Source organism: Podarcis liolepis, assembly GCF_965112155.1.
Source record: "Podarcis liolepis genome assembly, chromosome: 12".
Lineage (NCBI taxonomy): Eukaryota > Metazoa > Chordata > Lepidosauria > Squamata > Lacertidae > Podarcis > Podarcis liolepis.
In genome coordinates, this window is record NC_139563.1 from 27,861,120 (window position 1) to 27,887,088 (window position 25,969).

At 43.8% G+C, this 25,969-nt stretch overlaps 1 protein-coding gene across 2 annotated transcripts in view; it reads right to left on the minus strand.

Moving 5' to 3' along the window:
• Positions 1–7,438, minus strand: part of CALCR (calcitonin receptor) — a 151,973-nt gene extending 144,535 nt beyond the window's left edge. Inside the window, exon 1 of one of the 2 annotated variants that reach the window (XM_083467683.1) lies at positions 7,013–7,438. Coding sequence is in view for 1 of the 2 variants with exons in the window: in XM_083467682.1 (XP_083323808.1) it covers positions 7,013–7,021 (9 nt within the window). In the remaining variant the exon portion in view is untranslated. The remainder of the gene's footprint in view (positions 1–7,012) is intronic. The other variant, XM_083467682.1, reaches the window with a different exon arrangement.
• Positions 7,439–25,969: the final 18,531 nt, after the last annotated feature.

Here is a 25,969-nt window from a genome sequence, read left to right on the forward strand (position 1 = left end):
TTCAGAGGTAATTATCCCAGGATAGCCAGCTGTGCAAACTGGCTGAATGAAAGGTTGGTAATCAGGGTATTTAATATAGAGTATCGTTAACCATTATTGAGTTGTTTTATCACTTTCAGAGGCATGAAACTGGGTGATTGGCTAACCTCTATAAAGCTGTTGCCATATGTTCTTGTTCATGCCAACCACTGCCTTTTATGACTGCGGATACTGTGTTGGAGAAAGATCAAGGAGACAATTTCAAATCTCTGCTTAGCTATGAAACTCAACCATGTGTCAGTTACTTTCCCTCACTTTAGCATATCTTACATGGTTGTTTTGAGGATAACTTTTTTTTTTTGCCAGGCGCAGGAATTTCCCTGAACTACTTATAGAATGGAAGAATAGGAGCATAAATATAACCAACGTTATAACCTCTGTGGCATGGCAGTGAGTAGAAAATATAATTCATAAGTGGCCAAATGTGTCTTAAGGCTGCAATCCTGTATCTACTTTCATGAGAAGAAGTTCCATTGAACTCAATGGGCGATCTTTTGAGTAGTGTTGATTAGGGTGGTGCTGCAAAACCTAATTTCTTTGCAATACCTGGTAGAATCTGACTCATGTCACCCTCACAAACAAATGAGATCAAATATCACCGAAGAATTGCTCTGAAAACCCTGCTTGAAAAAGGGAACATGTTTCATTTTTTTTCCACAGTGACAACCAGCAAGGTTAGGACTGGTAATTGTAGTTTACTGCTCTAGAAAACTTAACATCCTCCATTACTATAATTTTAATAACTACTGAATAGCCGCTACTATAATTTCAATAGCTACTGAATAGAGGGTGATAGACCAGTCTAAGCATCAGCTCTGCCTAGCCCTCACCCATCACTGTGCCACAGCCCTGGAAATAAATTTTTTGCTCAGCCTCCTCCCCACAGCTGATCTTAACAGATGAAAAAGACACCTGGATACCTGATCATGGCTTTCCCACTAATTAGGCCCTATAATTCAGCATGATTCTTCCACAAGTGTTTTTCCATATTTAACCTGAAATTCCTGCAAGCTACACAACGGTGTAGCTTTAATATGGCACAATGTGGCTCTTAATTTTGTGGGTCAGCCCTTTGGCTCTGCTGCTGTTTATGGAGAGTGGAGGTAGAGTCTAATTTCTTGTATCTAAAAAAAGGAAGAATTTGCAGTGATGAACAGAGTCGGGCAGTTCACAGGCCACACAGCCAAAATTTCAAGCATCACAGAGAGATAGCTGTTATCACCAAAATGCACTTCTCTTCATTTCCTCCATGGGCCTCAAAGATATAGGAAAAAACCCCAAGGCTCATCCAAGAGAATTAATACATATGTGTATTTTATACGTGTGTGTGTCATTATTATTAATCTAAAACAGGGGGTGCTAGACCCCAGCCCAGGGGTTTGATGCACCCTTCCAAGAATTTTTTATCTGGAACGCCAAGACCCTACCAATTTTGGCAGCAGTGGTAAAAAGAAAAATGAATAAAGTAAACACAGCACTGGGAGGCCCAGAGAAGTTAACACACCCACCCCACCTAATATTGGGTAGCCTCATTTCTGCTGATAAGGTTGATCATTTGATTATTCGAAGATAGGGCAGTGGGTGGGGGTCCTGTGGAGGGGAATGCCTGCAAGTGTGTTGGGTGGCAACACCCAATGCTAGACCCTGGAAAGTTGACTCATAGTTTTTGGCTTGAGGGCCACATTCAGCCTTAGTCACTTCTACTTTAAATGGCACCACTTTCTCTACCACTGGTATCTCCTAGTGAGAAAAGCTACAGTGTTTCACTTCTAGATAATATAAAGGTGTTTTTGTTTTTTTGTTTTTAAAAAGGCGTAAGATTCCTACAAGGAAACCAAAATGGCAGCCCTACTTGCTCTGTTCACAAACTGTTGCTATTTGAGCAGAGCCAGCTCACCCATGAGGTAAAGTGAGGCAACTCCCCCCCCCCACCCATGGCCTTTGATTCAAAGGTTGATTTGATTCTCTCTCCTTGTTCCCTGGCAGGTGGCAGGAGAGGAGCCATTTTCTGGTTCGCCTCAGGTACCGAAATGTCTTTAGGCTGGCCCTGTAATTGAGGAATACTGGAGGCTAAATCCACAGAGAACAGAAGCTTTAAAGCAGCACCCCTCTGAGTTAATGGTATTGTTCTTTCTCTCCTGCCTTCCTCCTGCCAGGTCTTTTTGGCGGGAAAATTTATCTTTGAATGTTCAGGAGTAAATCATTTCCTTAGAAATACCCTCTCCTCCAAATTAGTCCATATTGTTTAATTGTACCTACTGCTATTGGCAAATTAAGTCTATTATTTAACTGTCCCAATAGCTATAGGCAAACAAGAGCATTTAAATCAAAGAATGTGCCATTCTACATATTTTTAAATGTTCTTTTTATGATCTTGCTGCACGTGCTTCCAAATGATTGCTTGGGGCTGCTAATGGGGCCCAAGCAGTTATTGGGTAGAATGTGTGGCAAGATTATAAAAAGAACCTTTTTGAACACAAAAAACCAGAATGGTCTTTGCTTTAAATATACTTGGAACGTGCTTCTAAGTAATTGCTTGGGCCCATTAGCAGCCCTGTTATGAGGCAACAGGAGATGGCTGCCTGACAGCCAAACTACACATTACGTTAAATGAGTCTTTGCACTTGCATCTCTGTGTTGTTACCTTTTTAAAGCAGTCACTGGAGGTGGTGGCCGCAGTGCTGTGGTTGGGACTGTGATGCAAGTGGGAGATCCATACTCCAACTTTTCTCTGGTGAAAATAGGGACGTCCTAAGGGAAAGCGGGACATCCCAGGATCAAATCAGAAACCGGGATGGCATTTGTAAATCTGGGACTGTCCCTGGAAAATAGGGACACTTGAAAGGTCTGGGAGGATGGGGACAAAAGTAAACTCTGTTGGCTTCACCTGACTCTTCCTACCCTGCCTTTCACACCATAAAACTGCATACATTCTCAAATGCGGAATATCAAGATGCTTCTAAAGAAAGCCACAAAGATCTGGGCTTTCTTGGATGGGAGAGGAAGTGTGTAACCTCAAAATTTCAGGGGGAATCCCAAGAGTGTGGGGAACACCAGAAGGTGTTGCAGCAGGCAAGGTTTTCCTATAGTCAGTGTCAGTGTGGTATCTGTGGATCTGGGAAGCGTACTCACTGTGTGAGGAAGCCTTGCAGTGAGCCTTCCCCAATACCAGAAAGCAGCAGGAGCCAGGAAGCAGTCAGTAGCCAGGAGGCAGTCAAGTAGCTGTATTTATTAGTAAACTACAGATCAGCTACTCAGCACAGCAGCTAGGAATTGCTACACAGGCAAGACTAAGACTCCAGCCCATTTCCACTCAGCTTTAGAAGGAACTATACCTAGGAAGGGGAGTTTCTACTACAGACTAGGCATGTCTCTTAAGGAGAGAGGCCACAATCAAGCGGCAGATATGAAACAAAGGCACATCTTATTCCCATAGTATATTCTTCTGAACATAGCTGTCTACCTCTTTTTCCCCTCCAGATATGAAAACTTCTTCTCAGTCTGGGCTCTTCCTGCAGCACCAACACTCACACACAAACAAAGTTTGAAGTCTGAATAAAAGTCCCAAAGCCAATCAATATCCAGTCACAGAGCAAAAGGTCTCCATTTGAAGAAGGCTGGTTTTCTATCCTGAGTTTAGACATTTTACTTTGAAATTATCCCAGGCAGCCTCACCAAGAGACCTCATGATTAGCATCTTAGTGCAAAGCAAATCACTTCAGAGATCCCTGTCCCTTTATGCTGTCACATTTTATTCTTAACACTGTTTTGTTATGAGGTTCTTTTTTTAAAAAGACACAAATTATGTCTGTTGCCTTGAGTTCCTTTTAATAGAAATGCAATTAGCAAATTTAAGAAACAAATAGCATTCTAGACCAGAGACACATCTTGACATAGACAAATGGAACACACTGTGCTCATTAGCCTGCATCACATTTACAGTACTTAAATTTGTAGAAAATTTGAAGGCTCAATTCGGATAAGCTCAGTTTGGATAAGTGTTAGTCTTGTAACACCTTAAAGACTAACAAATGAATGATGTCATAAGCTTTCATGGACATGAGTCCACTTCAGCAGATATAGAAAGTGTAGAATCTGTATCCTGAGATACAGATTTATGGGAACATGGCTGGAGTAAGGTTGTAAACAGTGAGATCAGAAGGAAAGGAAATGCAGAAAGCACAATCATTAACAGTGATAATTGAATCATAAACAGTGATCATAGTCAACAATAGTTTTGTGAATAACAAAGGCATCCTAGCATTGGAAAGCTAGTTAACAGAGACTGTGATAAAACAAAAACAAAGCACCTTTGTCCCAGTTCAAGCCACAGGTAACAGCGCTGAACCTCTTGATGGATTATAATTCAATACTGTGATTTAGAGATGTCAGGTTGCAGTGAGTGTTTAGTCCCCTAGATGAAATGCCACTCCAAGCCCCATGTAACTTTATAAAGAGAGACTGGTATTCTCAAGAAGAGGTTTCTCATCTAGGTGTTTTTTCTTGAGTACGTATCCTGTCTGTCTGCTTCTCTGTCCCATCTAGTTAATCTAATAAATTCTTGCAGGCAGGGATAATCTCTTTCCCACTATTTTTTCAGAAAGATAGTAACAAACGGTCATCCCACAGCTGGATCTCCCAGAAATACAATTACGGTTGTAGCAAGTAGCATAATTTCTGAGGATCAACCTTTGCTGTTTCTGCAGCTAGTGTAAATTTCAGAACTTATTTTCTTAGCAACAAGAAGAAACCAAAGTGGGGAAAAAATTATTGAGCGGGACTCTTAAAAAAAGAAGAAGAAATTGTAGAACTTTATGAATAAGTTTGTATACCATCTACTGACATTATAGTAGTTTTGGAATAGAAATAAGTATTAAGTGCCTTTTCGCAGAGGAGAGATAACTTTATTAAAATAGCTATGTTATTTAAGAATTAATTCTGGACATAAAATACTGGGTTTATTCAGTGTCACCATCTAGAAAACTATTTTTTCCCAGTAAGTGGAAAAACCAAGACAATGCAAGAAAGATCAGCTATGCTGAAGTTATCAACAGCCGCATAAAAACATCAAATGCAGAGAGCTCCAGAAGAATGGATTTCTACAAATGAGTCAGTTTTTGACAGATTGGAACAGTCCTCCACACCATATCCTAGCCACAGGAAAAGAAGACTCTGTGCCATTTCTGCAGGTGTTAGGGAGGAATAAGTATGGTTAAATTCAATTGTTAAACCCACTCTGTCCTCATTTCACTCAAGTCATTTTGCAAACAACTACAAAGAGAACAAATATTTTTGGTAACAGTAGCAGGGACTCTACTAATGTTAATTGACATGAATGCCAACAAGCATATTCAGAGTGTAAACACAAAGAGCAGTAATCAGACCCAGAAAAATGTGATAAGCTGACTACTGAGCACTGACATAAGGAGTCTATGCAATGGAGCAAGTCCTTCATATGTTATTTTCACGGTAAGCAGCCAAGTGGGTCTGGTCCAGATGGAAAGGCAGAAAACAAATCAAGTAACTAAAAATCTGGTGGTCTGTGGTTGAACCAGGTTTTTGTATCCGATATAAGAGCAAAACTCACAACTGCTTGCACAATTCTTGCTCCTTCTAAAGCAATACTGTATATATACAGACACCCTTGCTTAGAAATCTGCTCAAATGCCATTTAGGAAGAAGGTGGGAATGGAGAAGCCTAACAACAGGAAGCCAGGATCACAAAAGGGGCTTTCCTTGTAATTTGAACACGCAACAAAACACACATGTGGAATCTATTTGCCATTCAGAGAAATACCCAGATGCTAAACGCAGAATGAGCCGAACAATAAAATGATACTATTTTTAAAAGGTAACATACTGACGCTTGCTAAGTGGCTGGAATAAATGTACGGTAATAATACAATAATAATCTGAGATGTGAAATATCAAGTCATTGTGCATTAACCTGGTGCCACTTAAATGTCCTATGATTGGAGATTGCTTCCACCTGTAGTTTGCTCTGCATCTGTGTCAGAAAAGCAAGATTAAAACTGCAAGGTTCAACTGGGTCTCCCCGTCACCTAAGTTAGGATGTCCTTCCTGCAACCTGCCAATGCAGCCACTGCTTTCCTTGCTACTGCCTCTGAAGTCTTCGTCACTGAGCAGTTCTAACTCCTTTTCATGAGCTACATTTAATACAACTCCAACCATACCAAGCAGTTGCTTGCTAATATTTCCATCTACATTCTACAAACAGTGCGACATTGGTGACTGCCTCGCAAGACTGTGGCTGCCATCCCTTGATTAAGCATTGCAGAAAGATCAAGCTGTTTTCAACATGATTGGCACATGCCTCCACAGATCATCTCCCCAGATGGATCAGAGTTAACATCAACACTGGGAAATCCTCACCCAAGTTAGACTCAAGGGAGCGGCACCAAAGATCAGCATCAAGGTCTGGGCATCAAGGCATAAGTTTCCTCAACAAAATCCACCCACCCCACTTCCAGGAGGAAAAGGTCAGCCGGGATCTGCAACAGAAGACTGCCTATGGATCTGCAACTGTGGCTAACCAAGAACTCCCCCCTCTAGGAACTGACCTTAGAAGAGTCCCCCCCCCAAATTGGTGCCCTCCAGATGTTTAGGACTACAACTCCCATCAGCCTTGACCACTGACCATGCTGATGGGAACTGTACTCCCAAATCGTCAGGCTGGGAAAGGCTGGCTTAGAGAATCCACCAGGCATCTTGATATCGTCCACATCTCCTTTATAGCTGCAGATCCAGCTTCCTAAAAGGGAAACACGCTCCCTACTAAAGAGCCCTCGTGCGACCAGGTAAGCTGAGGCAGAACGGTCTTCAGCTTTGGGGATACCTGAAGACTACCATTTGCTCCACTGCCTCTTTCCTGCGCGACCGCTTGCGGCTCCCATCGCCGGCGTTTCCCAACATTAGTTCCGCCCCAAATAAACGAAAACTTGCGAGGACTCACCGCTCTCATGGATCCGCCAGGAGGGAGTCGGTGTTCTCCGGTTCCCCGCCGAAGCAGCTGGTTGCAATCCCGCCTAGGAAGCCGAGAGTCGAGTGGTCGTGGCGCGAGTTGGTTCCTTAAATCCCATACAAAGAGAGCGCACGGGGGAAATCGCCGCTGCCAGCAGTAGCAGCAGCAGCAGCTTTCCAGCAACCCTTGCTCCGGAACCTCCAGCCCCAAAGACCGACCAGGGGCAGAGATCAAGCCCAGCGGGTCTTCCTGCAGACTGGGCAGCCCCTTGCAGGCTCAGCACGCCCAGCCACCAAGCGGCCAGCGCGCAGCCAAGGAGGAGCAGCGCCTCCTCGCCCCGGCCCCAGCCAAAGAAGCCAGGCGCCGCTTGCGCTTTAAAGGAGCCGCACGCTCGGCGACGGGAGAGCGCCGCTGAATGGCGCAGGAGCTCGGCGAGCGGCCGTCACGGGGGCGAGAGGGGCGGGGGCTCCCTCGGGAAGAGGAGGGGGCCGAGAGCCGGAGCGCGGTTATTCCCAGCAATGAGGGACCCCCCCTTTCCAAAAGTCCAAAACCAAAGGAGAAAGACAAAAGGAGAGCCTCTGAGCGCGTGTGAAGCGCCTCCCCACCCCCTCTCCCCGAGTCAGAAACCACCTTGGCTCTCTGCAGAGCTTCCTTTCCAACCCGATCAGAATGAAAGGATCTTGATCACCCTGGAGGAAGAAACCAGCCATCTTTCATGGGGAGATGGAGCCAATGGCACCCCCCGCCCGTACCCGCCCCAGAAAACAAAAAAACATTGAGCCCAAACTTACCTAGCAGATCCTTCACAAAGACAAATGGAGGGTGCATTTGCAACCCTCTTGTTGCAGCCTTGTTGCAAGCCCTTTCTGCTCTTGCCTTGACACCTATCAATCAGTTGTTCCTCTTGGCAGGAATATGGTGCCTGATGCCACCTGAATGTTTTGTATGAGTGTAGCCACATTCTTAAGGAAATCTCCATTCTGAAGGAAATCAGCCCTGAGTGCTCACTGGAAGGACAGATCGTGAAGCTGAGGCTCCAATACTTTGGCCACCTCATGAGAAGAGAAGACTCCCTGGAAAAGACCCTGATGTTGGGAAAGATGGAGGGCACAAGGAGAAGGGAACGACAGAGGACGAGATGGTTGGATGGTGTTCTCGAAGCTACAAACATGAGTTTGACCAAACTGTGGGAAACAGTGGAAGACAGGAGTGCCTGGTGTGCTCTGGTCCATGGGGTCACGAAGAGTCCTAAATGACTACACAACAACAAGCTACAATTCCTTTCACACACACACAAAAGACTACCCAAGGCAAGGTTTGTGGAAGGGCAAAACCATCATCATCATCATCATATGAGAAAATCATCACCGCAACACCACAGAGCGCCTCTAAATAAGCAGGCAGACCTGTGTGAGGAGAAACAGCAGCATGCTGGGGCCTTGGAATACAGTGAAGTAATTTTATACCCTGGACTTGAACAGTCTGAGGGTGTCCCTCAATGCCACGCCTTTAAATGACCATGCTATTATCATCCTTAACGATTTATTAATTGCCTTCTAAACAACCGTATCAGGACAATGTACACTGGGTGGTCATTTGGTCAGCAGCAGTGGGGGAACCCCAGACTGGGAGTCCTGCATTTCAGCCCCAAGAAGCTGCACTGCTGTTGGAGCCTTGCATCTGCCTTGGTAGAGAGTGCAGGGGTGCCTTTTTGTGAACTGGGAGAGATGCTGGAAACTTGCACACCTCCACAAAATTACAAGAAGATGACAGGTTCAGAAAATTCTGTTCTTGCCCTAGAAAATATTTGCTATTATGCATAGAGAACACCCCCCCCAAAGAGTTCTGCAACTGTGCAGTGAAATCATTTGCAAGTTTACTTAGAACTAAATCCACTGTGTTCAACAGAGCTTACTCCCTAGTAAGTGTGTGTAGGTTGCAGTCCTCAGAAAAAGAGGTGGAATCTGCACACATATAAAAAAACGCTGTGAAAATGCTTTTAAAAAAACGTTTTGAAAAATACATTGAATTTCGCATAGCTCGCTGTCACCATCTAGTGCCACATTTGTATATTGCACTTTAGAACACATTTAAAACGTTTTGTGAAACAAGACTGCCTGTTTTTAGAACTAGCTGCCCAAACAGCAATTGTAAGATGTCGCAAAGCTTTGATATTGCTGGAGGTGGGTGGGTGGGGTAGAATTGCCTCTTTTCATGCCTCTCTGCTCAGCTACTATATTTGTAAATTACAAAATACTACAAAAACACAAGTCTCCAGCCTTTTCTCTTTAAAACAAACAAACAAACAAACAAACCAGAAACCCATGCCCCACAAAAAGCCACTGTGAAACTTCCTAACACTTGAGGAAATTGAGTGCATAAAATAATAATTATGAGCGACAGATTTAAAAACAAACAAACAAACAAAAAACAACTTGCAGCATCTCAAGGATCACCTACTTGCTTCCTTAGGAACGAGGACATCCTCGGGAAGGGATAGAGCGGTGATACAGAAATGACCCTTTAAAAAATATAAATGTGCTTGGCTCATACATATTCATGTTCACTGTATTTGCTGGCACAGAATCCAGAGGACTCAAGCTGTTCCAATGTAATTTATATTAAGATGCACTGAACGAAAAATACTATGGTAAGCATTATGTAATTCAGAAATGTACACCTTATTTCAAAATTTGGGGATGTCACAAACAGACAATTAGGTGTTGGACTGAATGGAGGATAGGAATAATGAGTATCTTTTTTAAAAAAAAAAGTGGTGAGAATTTCCCAAGAGATCTATTTCTGATTGCCTCAGCATCAGCAGGTATTTTCCAGCTGTGCTTAACCCGAGGTACTATTTCCGGGTTAGCGGAGCCTCTTAAATCAAAGTGTTTGTAACCTGAGGTGTTTGTAACCCGAGGTACCGCTGTATTCCAATATTAACAGAAGGACTGGTGGCTATGATTCCAAACATATTTCATCATTTGACTTATTGGTTATTGTATTTTACATGGCTGGAACTCACCCTCAGTTCATACACCCTCAGATGGACAGGATATAAATTCTGTAAAGAAGGGAAAAAGGAAACCAAAGTGATTTTTGCATTGTGTCAGAATTACATTAAAGAAGGTGCCTGGTGGACTTCTCTGGAGAGGGCAGCTGAGGGGCCGCTGCTAAAAATAGACCCTCTCAAGTGGGACTGTGCACCAAACCTCATTTGGTGGGCATACTTGTTGAGGGACTGTGATGCTTATTTCAAGGCAGGGGTAGCTAGGTGATGCAGGAATATGCAGCTGTCCCATACAAGGATTGAACCTGCAAGCTTGGTGTTATCAGCACCATGCTCTAACCAGTTGAGCTAGCCAGGCTGGTCCCAAGGTCCAAAAGCATGAATAATAATATTAATTAATTAATTAATTGTACCCCGCCCATCTGGCTGGGTTTCCCCAGCCACTCTGGGTGGCTTCCATAGAAACCAAAAATACAGTAAAATATCACAGATTAAAAACTTCCCTGAACAGGGCTGCCTTAAGATGTCTTCTAAATGTCAGGTAGTTATTTATCACTTTGACATCTGATGGGAGGGCGTTCCACAGGGAGGGCGCCACTACCGAAAAGGCCCTCTGCCTGGTTCCCTGTAGCTTTGCTTCTCGCAATGAGGGAACCGCCAGAAGGCTCTTGGCACTGGACATCAGTGTCCGGGCAGAACGATGGGGGTGGAGACGCTCCTTCAGGTATACTGGGCTTTCAAAAGCCAAAGTCTCATTTGGAATTGAGATTGTGAATATGATAAAGAACTGGCACACTCTGACCTCCACCAGCCAGGAGACCTGAGGCCATGGAAAGACTAGACCTTCTGCCTCTCAGCAAAGAAGGTTATGGCAAGGGAGAGACCACCTTGGTCCTGGCCCACTGGCCAGTGAAGGAGCAGCTGCTGTTGTACTTGCTTTCCTCCTTCCTGTGCAGTGCTTAGAAAGTATTTGTCACTTCATTAGGGAAAGCACCGGGCCCGGATGGGTTTACCTCAAGTTATTACAAAGAACTGAGAGACACGTTGATGGCCCCGCTGATCAAAGTAATGAACAACATCTTAAAAGAAAAGGACATCCCAGGAACATGGAAAGAGGCATTTATTACAATAATACCAAAACAGGATTCGGACTTGACCCAAATTAAGAACTATAGACCCATATCGCTATTAAACACAGACTACAAAATTTTCACAGGAATTCTAGCAAAGAGATTAAAAAAAATATTAGTAAAAATCATACATAGAGATCAAGAAGGTTTCCTACCGGGCAGGCAACTAAGAAATAATATAAGAAATATAGTTAATGTTATAGAATACCTGTCCGATAGGTGTGACAAACCAGCAAGTTTAATATTCGTTGATGCGGAGAAAGCCTTCGATAATGTGATCTGGGAATTTATGTTGAGAAATTTGGAGGCTATGGAGGTGGGTCAAGAATTTTATAATGGCATTGAGGCAATATATACGGAACAGAAGGCAAGGTTGATTATAAATAACATCATCACGGAAGATATAAAAATATCTAAAGGAACAAGGCAGGGTTGCCCGCTTTCGCCATTACTATTCATAGTGGTCTTGGAAGTTCTATTAAATGCAATAAGACAAAATAAGCAAATTAAAGGGGTGACATTAGGTGTTAATGAATATAAGGTAAAGGCCTTTGCGGATGATGTGGTTGTAACTGTGGAAGAACCGATAGAAAGTACAAAAGAAATATTGGAAGAGATGGAACAATTTGGGAAACTATCAGGATTTAGATTGAATAAGAGGAAGACTAAAATGATAGTGAAAAATTTGGACCAAGACAAAATTGAAGTTTTAAAACAACAAACGGAAATCGAGGTAGTCAAGAAGATCAAATACTTGGGAATTTGGCTTTCGGATAAGAATATAGATTTATACCAATACAATTACATCCCTACGTGGAAAGATATAAAGAAGGATTTGGAGGTCTGGAATAGACTGAAACTATCACTATGGGGAAGAATATCAATGGTAAAAATGATGGTGCTCCCTAAGTTGTTATTTTTATTCCAAGCTTTACCCATACTAAAAGGCACAAAAATCTTTGGGGAATGGCAAAAGATAATATCAAGATATGTCTGGGAAGGAAAGAAACCCAGAATTAGATTCAAGTTATTGACAGAAGCAAAGGAGAGAGGAGGCTTCGGCCTCCCAGACATGAGATTGTACTATGAGGCAGCGTGCCTGTGTTGGGTGAAAGACTGGGTGAAATTGGAAGACAAAGAACTATTGGATTTGGAAGGGTTTAATAATAAATTTGGGTGGCACGCATACTTATGGTGTGATAAAAAGAGGTTACACAAGGGATTTGGAAATCATATTTTTAAGGGAGCATTAATAGAGGTTTGGGACAGATACAAGAACATATTAGAACCCAAAGTCCCACATTGGATATCGCCGTTAGAAATAATGTCTGTTAAGAAAATTAATATGAGAGGAAAGTGGGGAACATATGGAGAAATGGTCACCAACGAAGGAGGGAAGTGGAAAATGAAATCATATGACCAAGTTAAAGCATTAACATATGACTGGTTACACTACTTCCAAGTAAACGAAATGTTTAAAAAAGAGTTGAAGGAAAGGGGATATGTAGAAAAGGAATCAATTTTTCAGAAAGAGATAATAAATAGTGAATCTAAAAACCTATCAAAAATGTATAAAATAATGTTAGAGTGGTACACGAAGGATGAGGAGGTGAAGTCAGTGATGGTGCAATGGGCAAAGGATCTGGGATACAATATTCAACTGGAGGACTGGGAAAGGTTGTGGAAAGAGAATATAAAATTTACAGCTTGTATGACATTGAAGGAAAACATGATGAAAATGTTTTACAGATGGTACCTGTCACCTGTGAGACTGGCAAAGATGTACAAAATAGATAACAAATGCTGGAAATGTAAACTCAAAGAAGGTACATTCTTCCACCAGTGGTGGGAGTGTAAGAAAGTTAAAAGCTTCTGGGAAGAGATTTATAATGAGATGAAAAAGATATTGAGGTATACTTTTGTGAAAAGGCCAGAGGCTTTTTTATTAGGTATTGTAAGAAAGGACATCAGAAGGGAAGACCGTAAATTTTTCCAGTATGCCGTAACAGCTGCCAGAATAGTACTGGCTCAGAGGTGGAAGCAGGAGGATATTCCAAGGGTAGAAGAATGGAGAGCAAAGTTAATAGAATATGCAGAATTGGACAAATTAACAGGGAAGATCAGATATACAAAAGATCAAAAATTTATAAAAGACTGGGAGAAATTTGTGTGTTATCTGGAAAATAATTATGGTGTAAATACAACGCTGGTGGGGTTTAAAGAGGCTTTGTAAAGAACTAATGAATATTGTTTAATAGAAATATAGGAGGAAAGGAGGTGTAAATGGCAATATGGAAGAATGGAATGTGTACTAAAATAATAGCTATGAAAGAATGTCAGCGACGTTGAAGGAAGTCGAAAATGCATATGATTTGTTGTAAAATGGTTAATGTATAATGAGTTGGATTTAATAAAAGCATTTAAAAAAAACAAAAAAAAAAAAAACAAAAAAAAGAAAGTGAAGGCTCTCTGGACCCATCTAAGCTCATGGTAGAAGGTGGTATATGAAAGCCTGGCAAAAATCATTCATTGAAAGGCAGGGAAAGCATTCTACAAAAGAATACAACTCAGGAGCCAGAGGTAGGGTTGCCATATTTCAAACAGTATTTCAAAATCCAGACAGAAATGTTGTTGGCAAAGTTGTTGACTTTTGCTGTTTTTGAGCTATTTTTAAAAATGGGAAATCAACAAAAATGGCACTGCCAACATGGGCTGCCATATGTCCGGATTTTCCCAGCCATTTCTCTGATTTTTGTCCAGACACTGGTGCCAACAGCAGGATTCCAGATATGTCCGGAAAATTCCGGTCGTATGGCAACCCCGCCAGAGATTTAGTTGAAGGTGACATACAATTAGCAAACTATGACATATTTTAAACACTACTTATTGGGATACTTTTTAGTTTGGAAGCACTAAACACAGAAAATAGATGAGCACATCTCAAATCAATTAAAAGCACAAGGCAATATAACCCCCCCCCTTTTTTTCTAAAGTTGAAAGCAGGGAGCCAAGGCCTCTGCCAACATGCTTTCTGAACTGGTTGTGTATATATATCCATAATGTGCCGGGGGTTGGGGGGTTGGGGCATCTTGTGGATACAGTGGTACCTCTGGTTATGAACTTAATTCGTTCCGGAGGTCCGTTCTTAACCTGAAACCATTCTTAACCTGAGGTACCACTTTAGCTAATGGGGCCTCCTGCTGCCGCCGCTGTGCAATTTCTGTTCCCATCCTGAGGTAAAGTTCTTAACCCGAGGTACTATTTCCGGGTTAGCGGAGCCTCTTAAATCAAAGTGTTTGTAACCTGAGGTGTTTGTAACCCGAGGTACCGCTGTATTCCAATATTAACAGAAGGACTGGTGGCTATGATTCCAAACATATTTCATCATTTGACTTATTGGTTATTGTATTTTACATGGCTGGAACTCACCCTCAGTTCATACACCCTCAGATGGACAGGATATAAATTCTGTAAAGAAGGGAAAAAGGAAACCAAAGTGATTTTTGCATTGTGTCAGAATTACATTAAAGAAGGTGCCTGGTGGACTTCTCTGGAGAGGGCAGCTGAGGGGCCGCTGCTAAAAATAGACCCTCTCAAGTGGGACTGTGCACCAAACCTCATTTGGTGGGCATACTTGTTGAGGGACTGTGATGCTTATTTCAAGGCAGGGGTAGCTAGGTGATGCAGGAATATGCAGCTGTCCCATACAAGGATTGAACCTGCAAGCTTGGTGTTATCAGCACCATGCTCTAACCAGTTGAGCTAGCCAGGCTGGTCCCAAGGTCCAAAAGCATGAATAATAATATTAATTAATTAATTAATTGTACCCCGCCCATCTGGCTGGGTTTCCCCAGCCACTCTGGGTGGCTTCCATAGAAACCAAAAATACAGTAAAATATCACAGATTAAAAACTTCCCTGAACAGGGCTGCCTTAAGATGTCTTCTAAATGTCAGGTAGTTATTTATCGCTTTGACATCTGATGGGAGGGCGTTCCACAGGGAGGGCGCCACTACCGAAAAGGCCCTCTGCCTGGTTCCCTGTAGCTTTGCTTCTCGCAATGAGGGAACCGCCAGAAGGCCCTTGGCACTGGACATCAGTGTCCGGGCAGAACGATGGGGGTGGAGACGCTCCTTCAGGTATACTGGGCTTTCAAAAGCCAAAGTCTCATTTGGAATTGAGATTGTGAATATGATAAAGAACTGGCACACTCTGACCTCCACCAGCCAGGAGACCTGAGGCCATGGAAAGACTAGACCTTCTGCCTCTCAGCAAAGAAGGTTATGGCAAGGGAGAGACCACCTTGGTCCTGGCCCACTGGCCAGTGAAGGAGCAGCTGCTGTTGTACTTGCTTTCCTCCTTCCTGTGCAGTGCTTAGAAAGTATTTGTCACTTCATTAGGGCAGCTGCTGGAACAAATGCATTGTAGTGGGGGATGCCTTGTTCACTGGAACATATTGTTGATGAGAAAACAGTCTATATGATGAGGAGTCACGTGATAACGAAGGACTTTTACATGTTGCAGCAGAATGGTAGAAAACCGTAATCAAAGGCAGAAGAAAATTAATGTCAGAGAATAACTTAAACCCTGTGAAAAATGAAAATTAAATTAGGGCCTCTGAGCATCTGCAGAGAGCTTTCACCACAGCAGTGGTTACTCGGGTTACAGACGCTTCAGGTTACAGACGCTTCAGGTTACAGACTCTGCTAACCCAGAAATAGTACCTCGGGTTAAGAACTTTGCTTCAGGATGAGAACAGAAATCGTGCAGCGGTGGCGCGGTGGCAGCGGGAGGCCCCATTAGCTAAAGTGATGCTTCAGGTTAAGAACAGTTTCAGGTTAAGAACGGACCTCCGGAACGAATTAAGTTCTTAACCCGAGGTACCACTGTACTAGGTTAGGAACAGGTAGCCACTACAATCTTGAGCTTTAGCGCTTCTTTTTTTCAGAAAATGAACAATGAATGCCATGATCAAGGCCAGCCCCACCAGTAGGTAGAAAAAGGAAATGTTGGGGGCAGCGGGGGCAGCTTCCCAGCTGTTCCTCCTGAGCCACCAGTCATTTTCTTCCGTTGAAGGACAGAGCTGTGTGTGACATACTGCAGTTCCTGCAGCTCCTAAACCAGTCTGGTTTTTCTCAGATGTGGCAGTGGCTTTATCACCAGGAAGATTCAGCTGCCACTCCAATTAGCTTCTGTACATGGAGAACTTTGCCTCAGGTGACAAAATGTCTTGGGCTTACTAAGAGGTGATATGAATAAGATTGTGAGCCAGAAACTGCTCGTTCACATCTGGCAAGTCATGAAATTCACTAGGTGATTCTGCCTTACCAAGGGTGGGGAGGAAAGCTTAGTAAAATATTTTTTTTAAAACTACAACTATCTTAATGCTAATGCTAATCGAGAGTCCCATCCTGTTGGAGAATTTCTGTTACCCAAAGGGAAATTTGGTGAAATGTTACCCCCCCCCCCGACACTCAATTTATCTGCTTACAAATAGAGTGGATAATTTTGAGAGGCCATCTGCATGCGTACTTCTAGTTTAAAGCTCTACTTGCTCAGAGATGTCAATAAGAAGAGTGGAAGTCAGCCTGTGTCTAGACTGGAGGTTTTCAGAGTTATGTAGCATCTGTTATGTAAGTTTTTGAAGGTTTCTCATAAATTTTGTTGGAACTTTTCTTTCTTGGTTAGTTGATGGATGCAACACGTTTGCTGAACGGCCTGACCTCTTCCCGTCGTGCTCAAGTGTTGTAGGTCCTTTCTGTTCCAAACATGTGAAAATATATCGATGCTCCTGGTTTTAATCATATCGTACAGAATTGTCAGCACTTTCTCCCACGGACATTTCTTCCTCCCAAAAAGCAAGCTGTTGGCAAAGAGGAAATGGAATTATAGTTCTGAGAAATGAAGTCTCTTTATTTTAAGTACAAGCAGCATTTGAAGCAGTGAGAAGGCTGGAAGCTTCCACACATCGCTCTGCCAATGCACTTCAGTCCCAGGCTAAAATATCTTTTCTATTCAAGAGCTGGGCCTTCTTGGAGAAGACGGTGCCAAGTATGTTAAATTCTTCCAGATACCATTTGATTAACTTGACATTTATACTCACTGTCAGAAAAAAAAACCCCTCATCTTGTGTAGAATACAATTTCGAAATGAGTAAATAACAAAAGCAGCAGAATAATAATTAGACCACAATCTTCTTATGGCTAGATGATGTTGCTCCATTGGTGAAGAGTGAGGTCTGTGGGCAGGATGCTGCTGCCAGAGGCCTCTCCTGTGGTATACCTGCTGAAAGCTCTGCTGGTGTCAATGGGAGGCTGGAAGAGCATTCCAGTGACATGTCAAGGGCACCTATAGTCACCAGAATGCAAAGCCCACTTGTTTCCCTGGGACCAGTGGCGTAGCGTGGGGGGTGCAGGGGAGGCCGGCCGCACCGGGCGCAACATCTGGGGGTTAGGGTTAGGGGGCGCAAATCCACGGGTTAGGGGGTGCAAATCCATGGGTTAGGGGGCACAAATTACTTGCCTTGCCCCGGGTGTTGACAACCCACGCTACGCCACTGCCTGGGACACCCAACAAACTGACCCAAACCTATGCCAGCCCTGGATCGAGGATTATTCCCCTTCCATTGGAGTCAACACAAGGGAGGGGGGAATATGTGCCTCTCCATTTCCATCCCAGGCTGTGGTGGATGTAGTGGGCAATCCATCATGGAATCTCATTCACAAACCATAGACAGGATTACTCCACCACAGCAACCTCAGCTTTCCAAGTTCTGGCCCTTATGTATTCAAAATGGCAGCACCCCGGCACAAAAGGAGGGGCTTGGGGAAACCCCAAGATTTTACAAAAACATATTTAGGTGGGAGAAAAACACAAACAGCAGGGAGAGGCAGGCCAGTGAGGACTGAGTGGGCTTAGTGGCTAAAGAATGCTGACTGACTGTTGGGGGTGACCAAAATTAGAGGGTAGTGGAACGGAATGGAATGGAACAGACTATCCAGGAAGAGTTGGCTGGCTGATGAGTTGGAAATGTTGTACTCCGGCATTTTGTTGCAGATTCCACTAATAATAGTAGTAGTAGTTATAGCAGAAGTGATAATAGGAATAATAATAGTTTTTATGTTAAAAATAGTAGTTAAGGTTTATTTTAAAAGCTGAAAATAAAACTTCTCTCTGCCTGTTGCTGAGAACTGCCATTCTACACTTTTTAGACATTGATAGACATCAGAGTGTGTTTTACCTGTAAATGTCTTGACCCTCCCCGGCCAAGGAAGGCACTCTTCTGATAGTTAACATCTTTATTGACCGCGGGTGGCACTGTGGGTTAAACCACTGAGCCTAGGGCTTGCCGATCAGAAGGTCGGCGGTTCAAATCCCCGTGACGGGGTGCGCTCCCATTGCTCGGTCCCTGCTCCTGCCAACCTAGCAGTTCGAAAGCACGTCAAAGTGCAAGTAAATCAATAGGTACCGCTCTGGCGGAAAGGTAAACGGTGTTTCCATGTGCTGCTTTGGTTTGCCGGAAGTGGCTTAGTCATGCTGGCCACATGACCCGGAAGCTGTACGCCGGCTCCCTCGGCCAAAAAAGCCAGATGAGCACCGCAACCCTGGAGTCGGTCACGAGTGGACCTAATGGTCAGGGGTCCCTTTACTCTTTACCTTTAAAGCCCTTACAGCAGCTTCCACAGTGCTCCAGATACACACGCATGCACACTTCTAGATTTTTGGCAGCTGTCCATAGGTCTAGGCCCTGCAGAGCAGTTGCCCCCTGCCACCTTACATACCCTCCTCTGACGGGTTGTGCTTCTGCAACCTGACACTTCTCCTGTACAGTAGTTGCCACTGCTCTTCCCACTTCAGGCCCCTCCTGGTTCTAGGAGACAGCAGAGCAGGGGAAGGTGGGGAGCCTACTGCCCCATCTGTCGGCTGAACAGCCTCTTCTTCTTCCACCACATCTGGCACACCTTCCTCCATCTCAGAGTGTCCTAACTCGCCTGCTCCACTGGCTCCTGCTTTGTGGGCAGTGTCAAACCCCATGAATCATTGGTCCCCTCTTCTGGGTCACTTTCCTGGTCCCCTGGCTCCACCCCACACTCTTCAGAGTCCTCCAGCTCCTGACACTAAATAATTGCTAGGTCAGACCCTTGGTTCATCCAGCCCAAAGTGACATGTTCTCACTGACAACAGCTCTCCAGGTTCTTCACAGGGGACCATTGGCGGCTTCCAAATCTGGAGACTGAGGCAGCAGGCCAGATAAGGGCCTCCAGGAGAAGTTGTGTGACAGCAAAGGGGAATGGCTGGGAGAAGGGGATAGGGGTGGGTTTCAGGAACAAATGCCAAGGTCTGCTGCTGCCCTCACCATCTCCTGCCTGAGGCAGTTGCTTTATGCTGCCTAGTAAAAGGGTAAACTCTGCTGTTATGTATTCAGTGGTCTGTGTTTGCCTGAGCTTGAGTCTGGACTAAGGATTCTGAACCCCTGTGTTCTGATTCAATACATTATATCCACAGTACATTTCAAGATTTGGGCCTCTGCCATTGGCCCTTAAACTCTGAGTTATGATTCGGAGCTTGGACGTTTAGACCAGTGTTTCCCAAACGTTTTTGGGCAACGGCACACCTGTTAGCCGGAAAAAAATCTCGCGGCACACCACCATTAAAGCCCCGCCCCGTGACGTCAGCGCGCAGCGTCACGCCGGGAGGGACGCACAAAAGCGAAAGTTTTTTCCCTCCCCCTTGCCGGGGTGGGAGGAGGCAGCAGAGCGAGGGCAGCTGAGGCGGCGGCGGCGATAGCGGGCGGAGGAGGGGGCGGCGGCGGGAGTTGCTGCTGCTGTTGTTGCTGCTGCTGCCCGGACATGCCGGCCTCCTCCTCCTCCGCTGTCTCGCGCTCCTCCCTTTTGCGCGCGCTGCCCCGCCGCTCGGCACCACCACCGCGGAGCCGCCCCCGGCTCGACGCGGATCCTCGCCGCCGCCGCCGCCGCCTCTCACCGCCCGACTCGCCCGCCTTCCTCCCACGGCACACCAGCCGGTGTCTCACGGCACACTAGTGTGCCGCGGAACACCGGTTGGGAAACACTGGTTTAGACAGCCAATCACGTTGGGAGTGGGAGTGGCCCAGGCCTTCAGAAATGTATATAAGCATTTGCTTTGCCCCTGCTGTCGAGTTCTGCTAATTCAATAATGGTTCTTGCTGTTATCACTGTGTCTTGCCTCATGGGAACCCACCTACACTTCATCTGCGCTCCTTGTGAATCAAGGATACAGGCCAAGTTAGAATCAGATTGTGGTTAAATGTCTGTGCAAAGAAATGGAGCCTCGTCTTTAGCACATCCTCCCTATTCATTTCCTTAGCAGGGGAAGCCCCACACATAAACATAAGGAGGTCCCCCGTCTCTTGGCAGGAGTGACTGTGAAAACCTTTCCCCACGGGGGACCTTTCCAATATATTTCACACATCCCTGATGGAGAGTTCTTAACATTAATTGTATTCTAAAAACATATTCTAAAATGTGCAGCTCCAGCTGATTTCTTGCCCCCTTTCAGATTCTCCGAAACGTGAGATTTTAAAAAAGGAACCGTTTGGGAGCCTAGATAAATGGACGCAATGTGCTTTATCTGATTTATCTGTTGCTTTTGTAGTGGCGGTGATCAAGCTGTGTGAGCCTAATAGCATACTCGGCCCTGGAGGGATAGCTGTGCATGGAGAAGTGACTGAATCTTATAATCCTATTGTAGGGAAAGCATTCAATTTCCAAAGATGCTCGGAGAACCACCAGCATATTCACAGTTCTAAATCTCTGTGGGGTTGTTTCACCTCACTCAGCACTGATCATCCTAGGAAAATGCAGAGTACAGCAGACCATGCTCAAGAAAGCGAATGCATTTGATGGTGTTTGAATAATTATCCTAGCTTTATCAAATTGTCAGATAATCACAACAACAATCTGCTTTTATAATGCTGTTTCGTTGTTTTTATGTCGTATATTTGCATACCGCTTAGGAATTTAATTTTTTTTTCCAGTGGTTTAGAAATGTGTTGAAATAAATAATATTAATATGGAGAAAATAAGTATTAATTTCCAAAACACAAAAAATCAGTGAAGATATATTTCTGATGATCCTTTGGAGAATTTCAGGACCTCATAAACAATAGCTATGGGTAAGGGCATCTAACCAAAGTTCCAAAAAAAGTATGAGCAAGACCAAAGCCCTCTCAACATTATAGAAGAGCAAGCACTTGGAACATCAGGTGTGGCAGCCAGGTGAGCAGAACAGGTGAGCTATTGGCTTCATCTTGGACCCTGTTCTAGGTTATTTCCATGCAGACCTGCTCTTACCTGTAGCCTGACTTGTACAGGAGCGAGCTTTGACTAAAGCCTTCTTTCTTATACCTAACAGCCTTTGTTGCAGTGTTTGGGACGGGAGCCCTGATAGTATTAGATTCTTGAGGTGAGCATCCCTACATATTACAGAGGAGATGAGGAGAACTCAGCTTGAACTCAGTTGGAAGAGGTTAGTGATTAAGATGAATAAAAATTTGCTGGGTTACCCCCCCCCCCAAAAAAACCCCTCACTGTAGTCAACTGAAGGCAACCAACCATGCCCTGGGCCTCCCAACCTCTCTCAATGCCAATGAAAATTAATTAATGAAAAGAAAGAGAACCCACCCACGTGATGCTGACACAAAAACCTTGCATGTACACTATGTAAAAGAATACATAGCGTATTCTTCTCCATAGAGGCATGCCAGTAATTGATCGTGTTTGTATTAGGAGATGCTCTGAATTAGAGGACCTTATACATTATATCTTGCGCTGCCCCTTATATACTGAAGCATGAGAACGGTTTTTGACACCTATAATAATAAGATCCCCAGGCCAGAATCCTTCTGACATGATTCTATATCTCCTTGCTGACATAGATAAGTATGTGACCTGGCTTGTAGCACTTTTTGCATCTGCCGCCAAGAAAATTAGAAAACATTATATAGCCGAGATCGCTATCAACTGTAAAGGAGATGAATTTATTTGACCCCATCTACACCAAGTTGTATCTTTCTCACTAAAATTTGCGCGTAATTGTCTATTGTATTATTTAATATTACTTTTAATATATTAGTGGCCCTGCAGTGATTTTAGCTAATAAATGTTTATTGTCTAATGTTTCAATTTGTATATTAAGGAGTTTCTATAGCTTTGTGCAGATTAGGTCATGTTTTGACAATGTAAATGTTTCAAGCTTTTGTATCAAACTAGTATAGATTTTATTGAATGACATTGTATGCATTGCAGCAGCCTTTGGCTATAAGCAATAAACTTGACTGACTATATTCTTCTCTCCCTTCTTCCTCCCCCAGCCTTATACTGTATACAACATTAAAGTCTCACATCGAATATAACTGATCTGTAACAAGGACTTTATGAACTGAAAATAGAGACAATATATGTACTTTTATGTGACCCACGAAAATCTTTAATAATTTTTTAATATATATATATATGTTGGGTCATACAAAAATGAATCTTTTAAACTAAATAAATGTTTTTTTTAAAAAAATTAATATCATTCTGAAAATAACTGGGTATACTACACACAGAATCTATTTGACCCTGTAAAGAAGTCTGGTACTCATTGCCAAATACAGATCACACACACACATTATAATGAAGTTATAATAGGAACAGGAGGCCAGCCAGCATGACACTAGTTTCGATCTAATAGCTGGAAAAGAAGGGGCACAGGGGGGCATTATCATCTGTTTCATGGCTGCGCAGAGCAGCAAACTTTTGAAGTCACATCTGCAAGGACATTCCTTCTAAATATGTACAAGGCAGAGAATTCAGGAAAGAGTGAATTCCCAAGATCCTAGGGAAAATAAATGAAAACGTGTTCATTCGAGGTTGAAGGCCGGGAAGCTCAACCAACAGATTAAATATCAGTGATAATGGAACAAACAGCTCACAAATTAGTAAACCTGGAGCTGGGAGACACAAGGTCAGGAGAAGCATGTGGTGTGCACAGTTTTAAACTGCAGGTGGAAGAAGATATGTTGCAATGCTACTCCATTAAAAATAAAATCAAACACATTAAAACAAAACCTAGCAGGTCAGAAAAGGTGGGTTCTTGCCTAGTTGTCCATGTATTTTTCATACACGATTCCACCACCACCCTCTCCCTACAAGCTAAAACTGGCTGCTGCTGCTGCTGCTGCTGCTGCTGCTGCTGCTTCTTCTTCTTCTTCTTCTTCTTCTTCTTCTTCTCCTCCTCCTCCTCCTCCTCCTCCTCCTCCTCCTCCTCCTCCTCTGCTGCTGAATCATGGACCTTACATGGGAACTAGCTCAAAACCAGCAAGCTCCGAATTCCCATATCCTAGAAATCCCTGTAACCCTGTCTACAGGCCAAATTAGACAAAATGCTGGAGAGCCACCACCTTGTGATGTCTCCTCCTCCTCCTCCTTCAAGGGATGTACTTTAAAAGGGATTATGGTTTTTGGGTTGAGGGTTTCCTCTGCCATTTTGCAAAAAAAACACTGCCCCCCCCACTTCCGCCAAAGAATCCCAAAAATTGTAATTTGTTAAGGATGCTGAGGCCTGTAGCTCTGTGAAGGGTCTCCTAACCACTCTAGTCACAGCCATTGCTTTCAGTGGGTCTACTCTCAGTATGCCTCACATCCAGTCCAGCAGCCCAGAGTACTGGAGAAAAGACCATTACTTTCAATGTGATTTGCTATGGCTGAGCAAGGGGCTTTTCAGTGCAATTCAGTGGGGGGGACGGACTCGGCAGGCCCACGCTCAAGTACCTGTCCTCCATAGGACTGAATGAGGAAACTCACATACACACGAGCTTATTTATATATTTATTGCATTTATATCCTACTTATTGCATTTATATCCTACATAGTTCTCTCCCCCCCCCCCATTTAATCCCTACAACAAACCTGTGAAGTGGGTTAGGGATTGGCCCAAGGTCACCAGTGAGCTTCATGGCCAAGTGTGGATTTGAACCCAGGTCTCCTGGGTCCTAGCCTGACACTTTAACCACTACGCCACACTGGCTGTCATGCGTAGCTCTGGATTTGGGGTAGGTGAATCTTATCCACACAATTCATATTCCATGTCTAGGAATAGGAAAATGATTTCCTCCACCTTAGGGACTTACATCAGATCATCTGGTGTTCAAGATACGCCTCTAGGAAAAGAAAACACCTTGGTAGCAGCAAAAGGAAATCTCCCCGAAACATCACAGCCATGTCGTCCCCTCCCTGTCACTTTTTAAAAAGGTGCTCTTAGCACATTGCTAACGATTAGATTATTGTACAGCAAATTGAAGAAGAAAAGCAAAAGCAGTCCTAGCTGTCAGCATAATTTAGAAAAATGGATGGCTCTCAAGCCCTTCAGCATAAGGAGAGGATTGCTACTGTTAACAACCCCACAGTGACTCAGCTGCAGCTTGCATGAGTGTAAGTCATTTTGCCACTTAAAGTTGTTTATTGAATTTGAAACCCTCCCAGCTCTTCTGGTAGTAATAGGTACTGTTTAAAAACTCAGGTGTGAAAGAAGGGATCTCTTTTGAAAGGAAAGAAGAATAATTAAAGAAGTTCAAGCTAAGTGTGAAAAGAGGCTGTGTCAGGTTAGGATTACTATTTTTAACCAGCCAACCTTATTTTGAACTTTTATTCTAGCTTTCTTTAAATGAATAGGTCTGCACATTGATGGTTCCTGTTCCTGAGAATTTCTGTGTAACACAAGAGGGCCAGCTCTACCATTAGGCAAGGTGAAGCATCCACCTGAGGCAGCTAATTTTTGTGTGTTAGGACAGGGCAACAAATGATTGGCTGCCATAGAAGGGGACAGGCATCCCCCCCTTTTTTAACCTCACATGCCAAAATAACATGACTGGTCCTCCTGCATCCTGTGCACCTTGACTTGGGTGGGGCAGACAATTGCGGCTCTACATCAAAATGTTTTGGGCTGGTACTGGAAGCCCAGAAGAAGACATTATAATATTCTTTTTAACATTAATACAAACTGACTATCTGAAGTAATAGGCTGATATGAGACTAAAGTCACATGAACATTCTAGAGTTGCTAAACATAATTTGCAGAAGCCCTTACGACGAGTATTTTGGGATTGCCTAACATCAAATTAGGTTGTCAGATCTGTCAGACCAGGTGTTAGTTGAATGCATTTTTTCCCCAGAAGGGGAAGAGGTAGTGAAATAGATTTGAGTAGGGATTGATGTTGGGATTTAAAATAACATTCATGCCCTCCTGAGGCCCCTGCATTAAGGACTCAACAGAGTAGGAGAAAAGTATCCCACATTATTAAAGGTCTGGAAGAAATGTTGATATGAACAAGCTGTATTTCCTTATGCTGCTAATTTTCTTCATCAAAATAGACCCAGGATCAAAATCAAAGAGGGGTCTTCACAGTTTGGTAGAGTGTGGCATTGGTGAGATTTTTGAGGGAATTGTGGGAGCACCCTTTGCAAGGCATAGTTCCTTTGCTCTACTGTAACTCAGTCTATTCTGTGGCGCTGTGGTCTAAACCACTGAGCCTTGAGCTTGCCAATCAGAAGATCGGCGGTTTGAATCCCCGCGACGGGATGAGCTCCCGTTGCTCAGTCCCTGCTCCTGCCAACCTAGCAGTTCAAAAGCACATCAAAGTGCAAGTAGATAAATAGGTACCACTCCTGCGGAAAGGTAAACGGCGTTTCCGTGCACTGTTATGGTTTGCCAGAAGCAGCTTAGTCATGCTGCCCACATGACCTGGAAGTTGTCTGCGGACAAACGCCAGCTCCCTTGGCCTATAGAG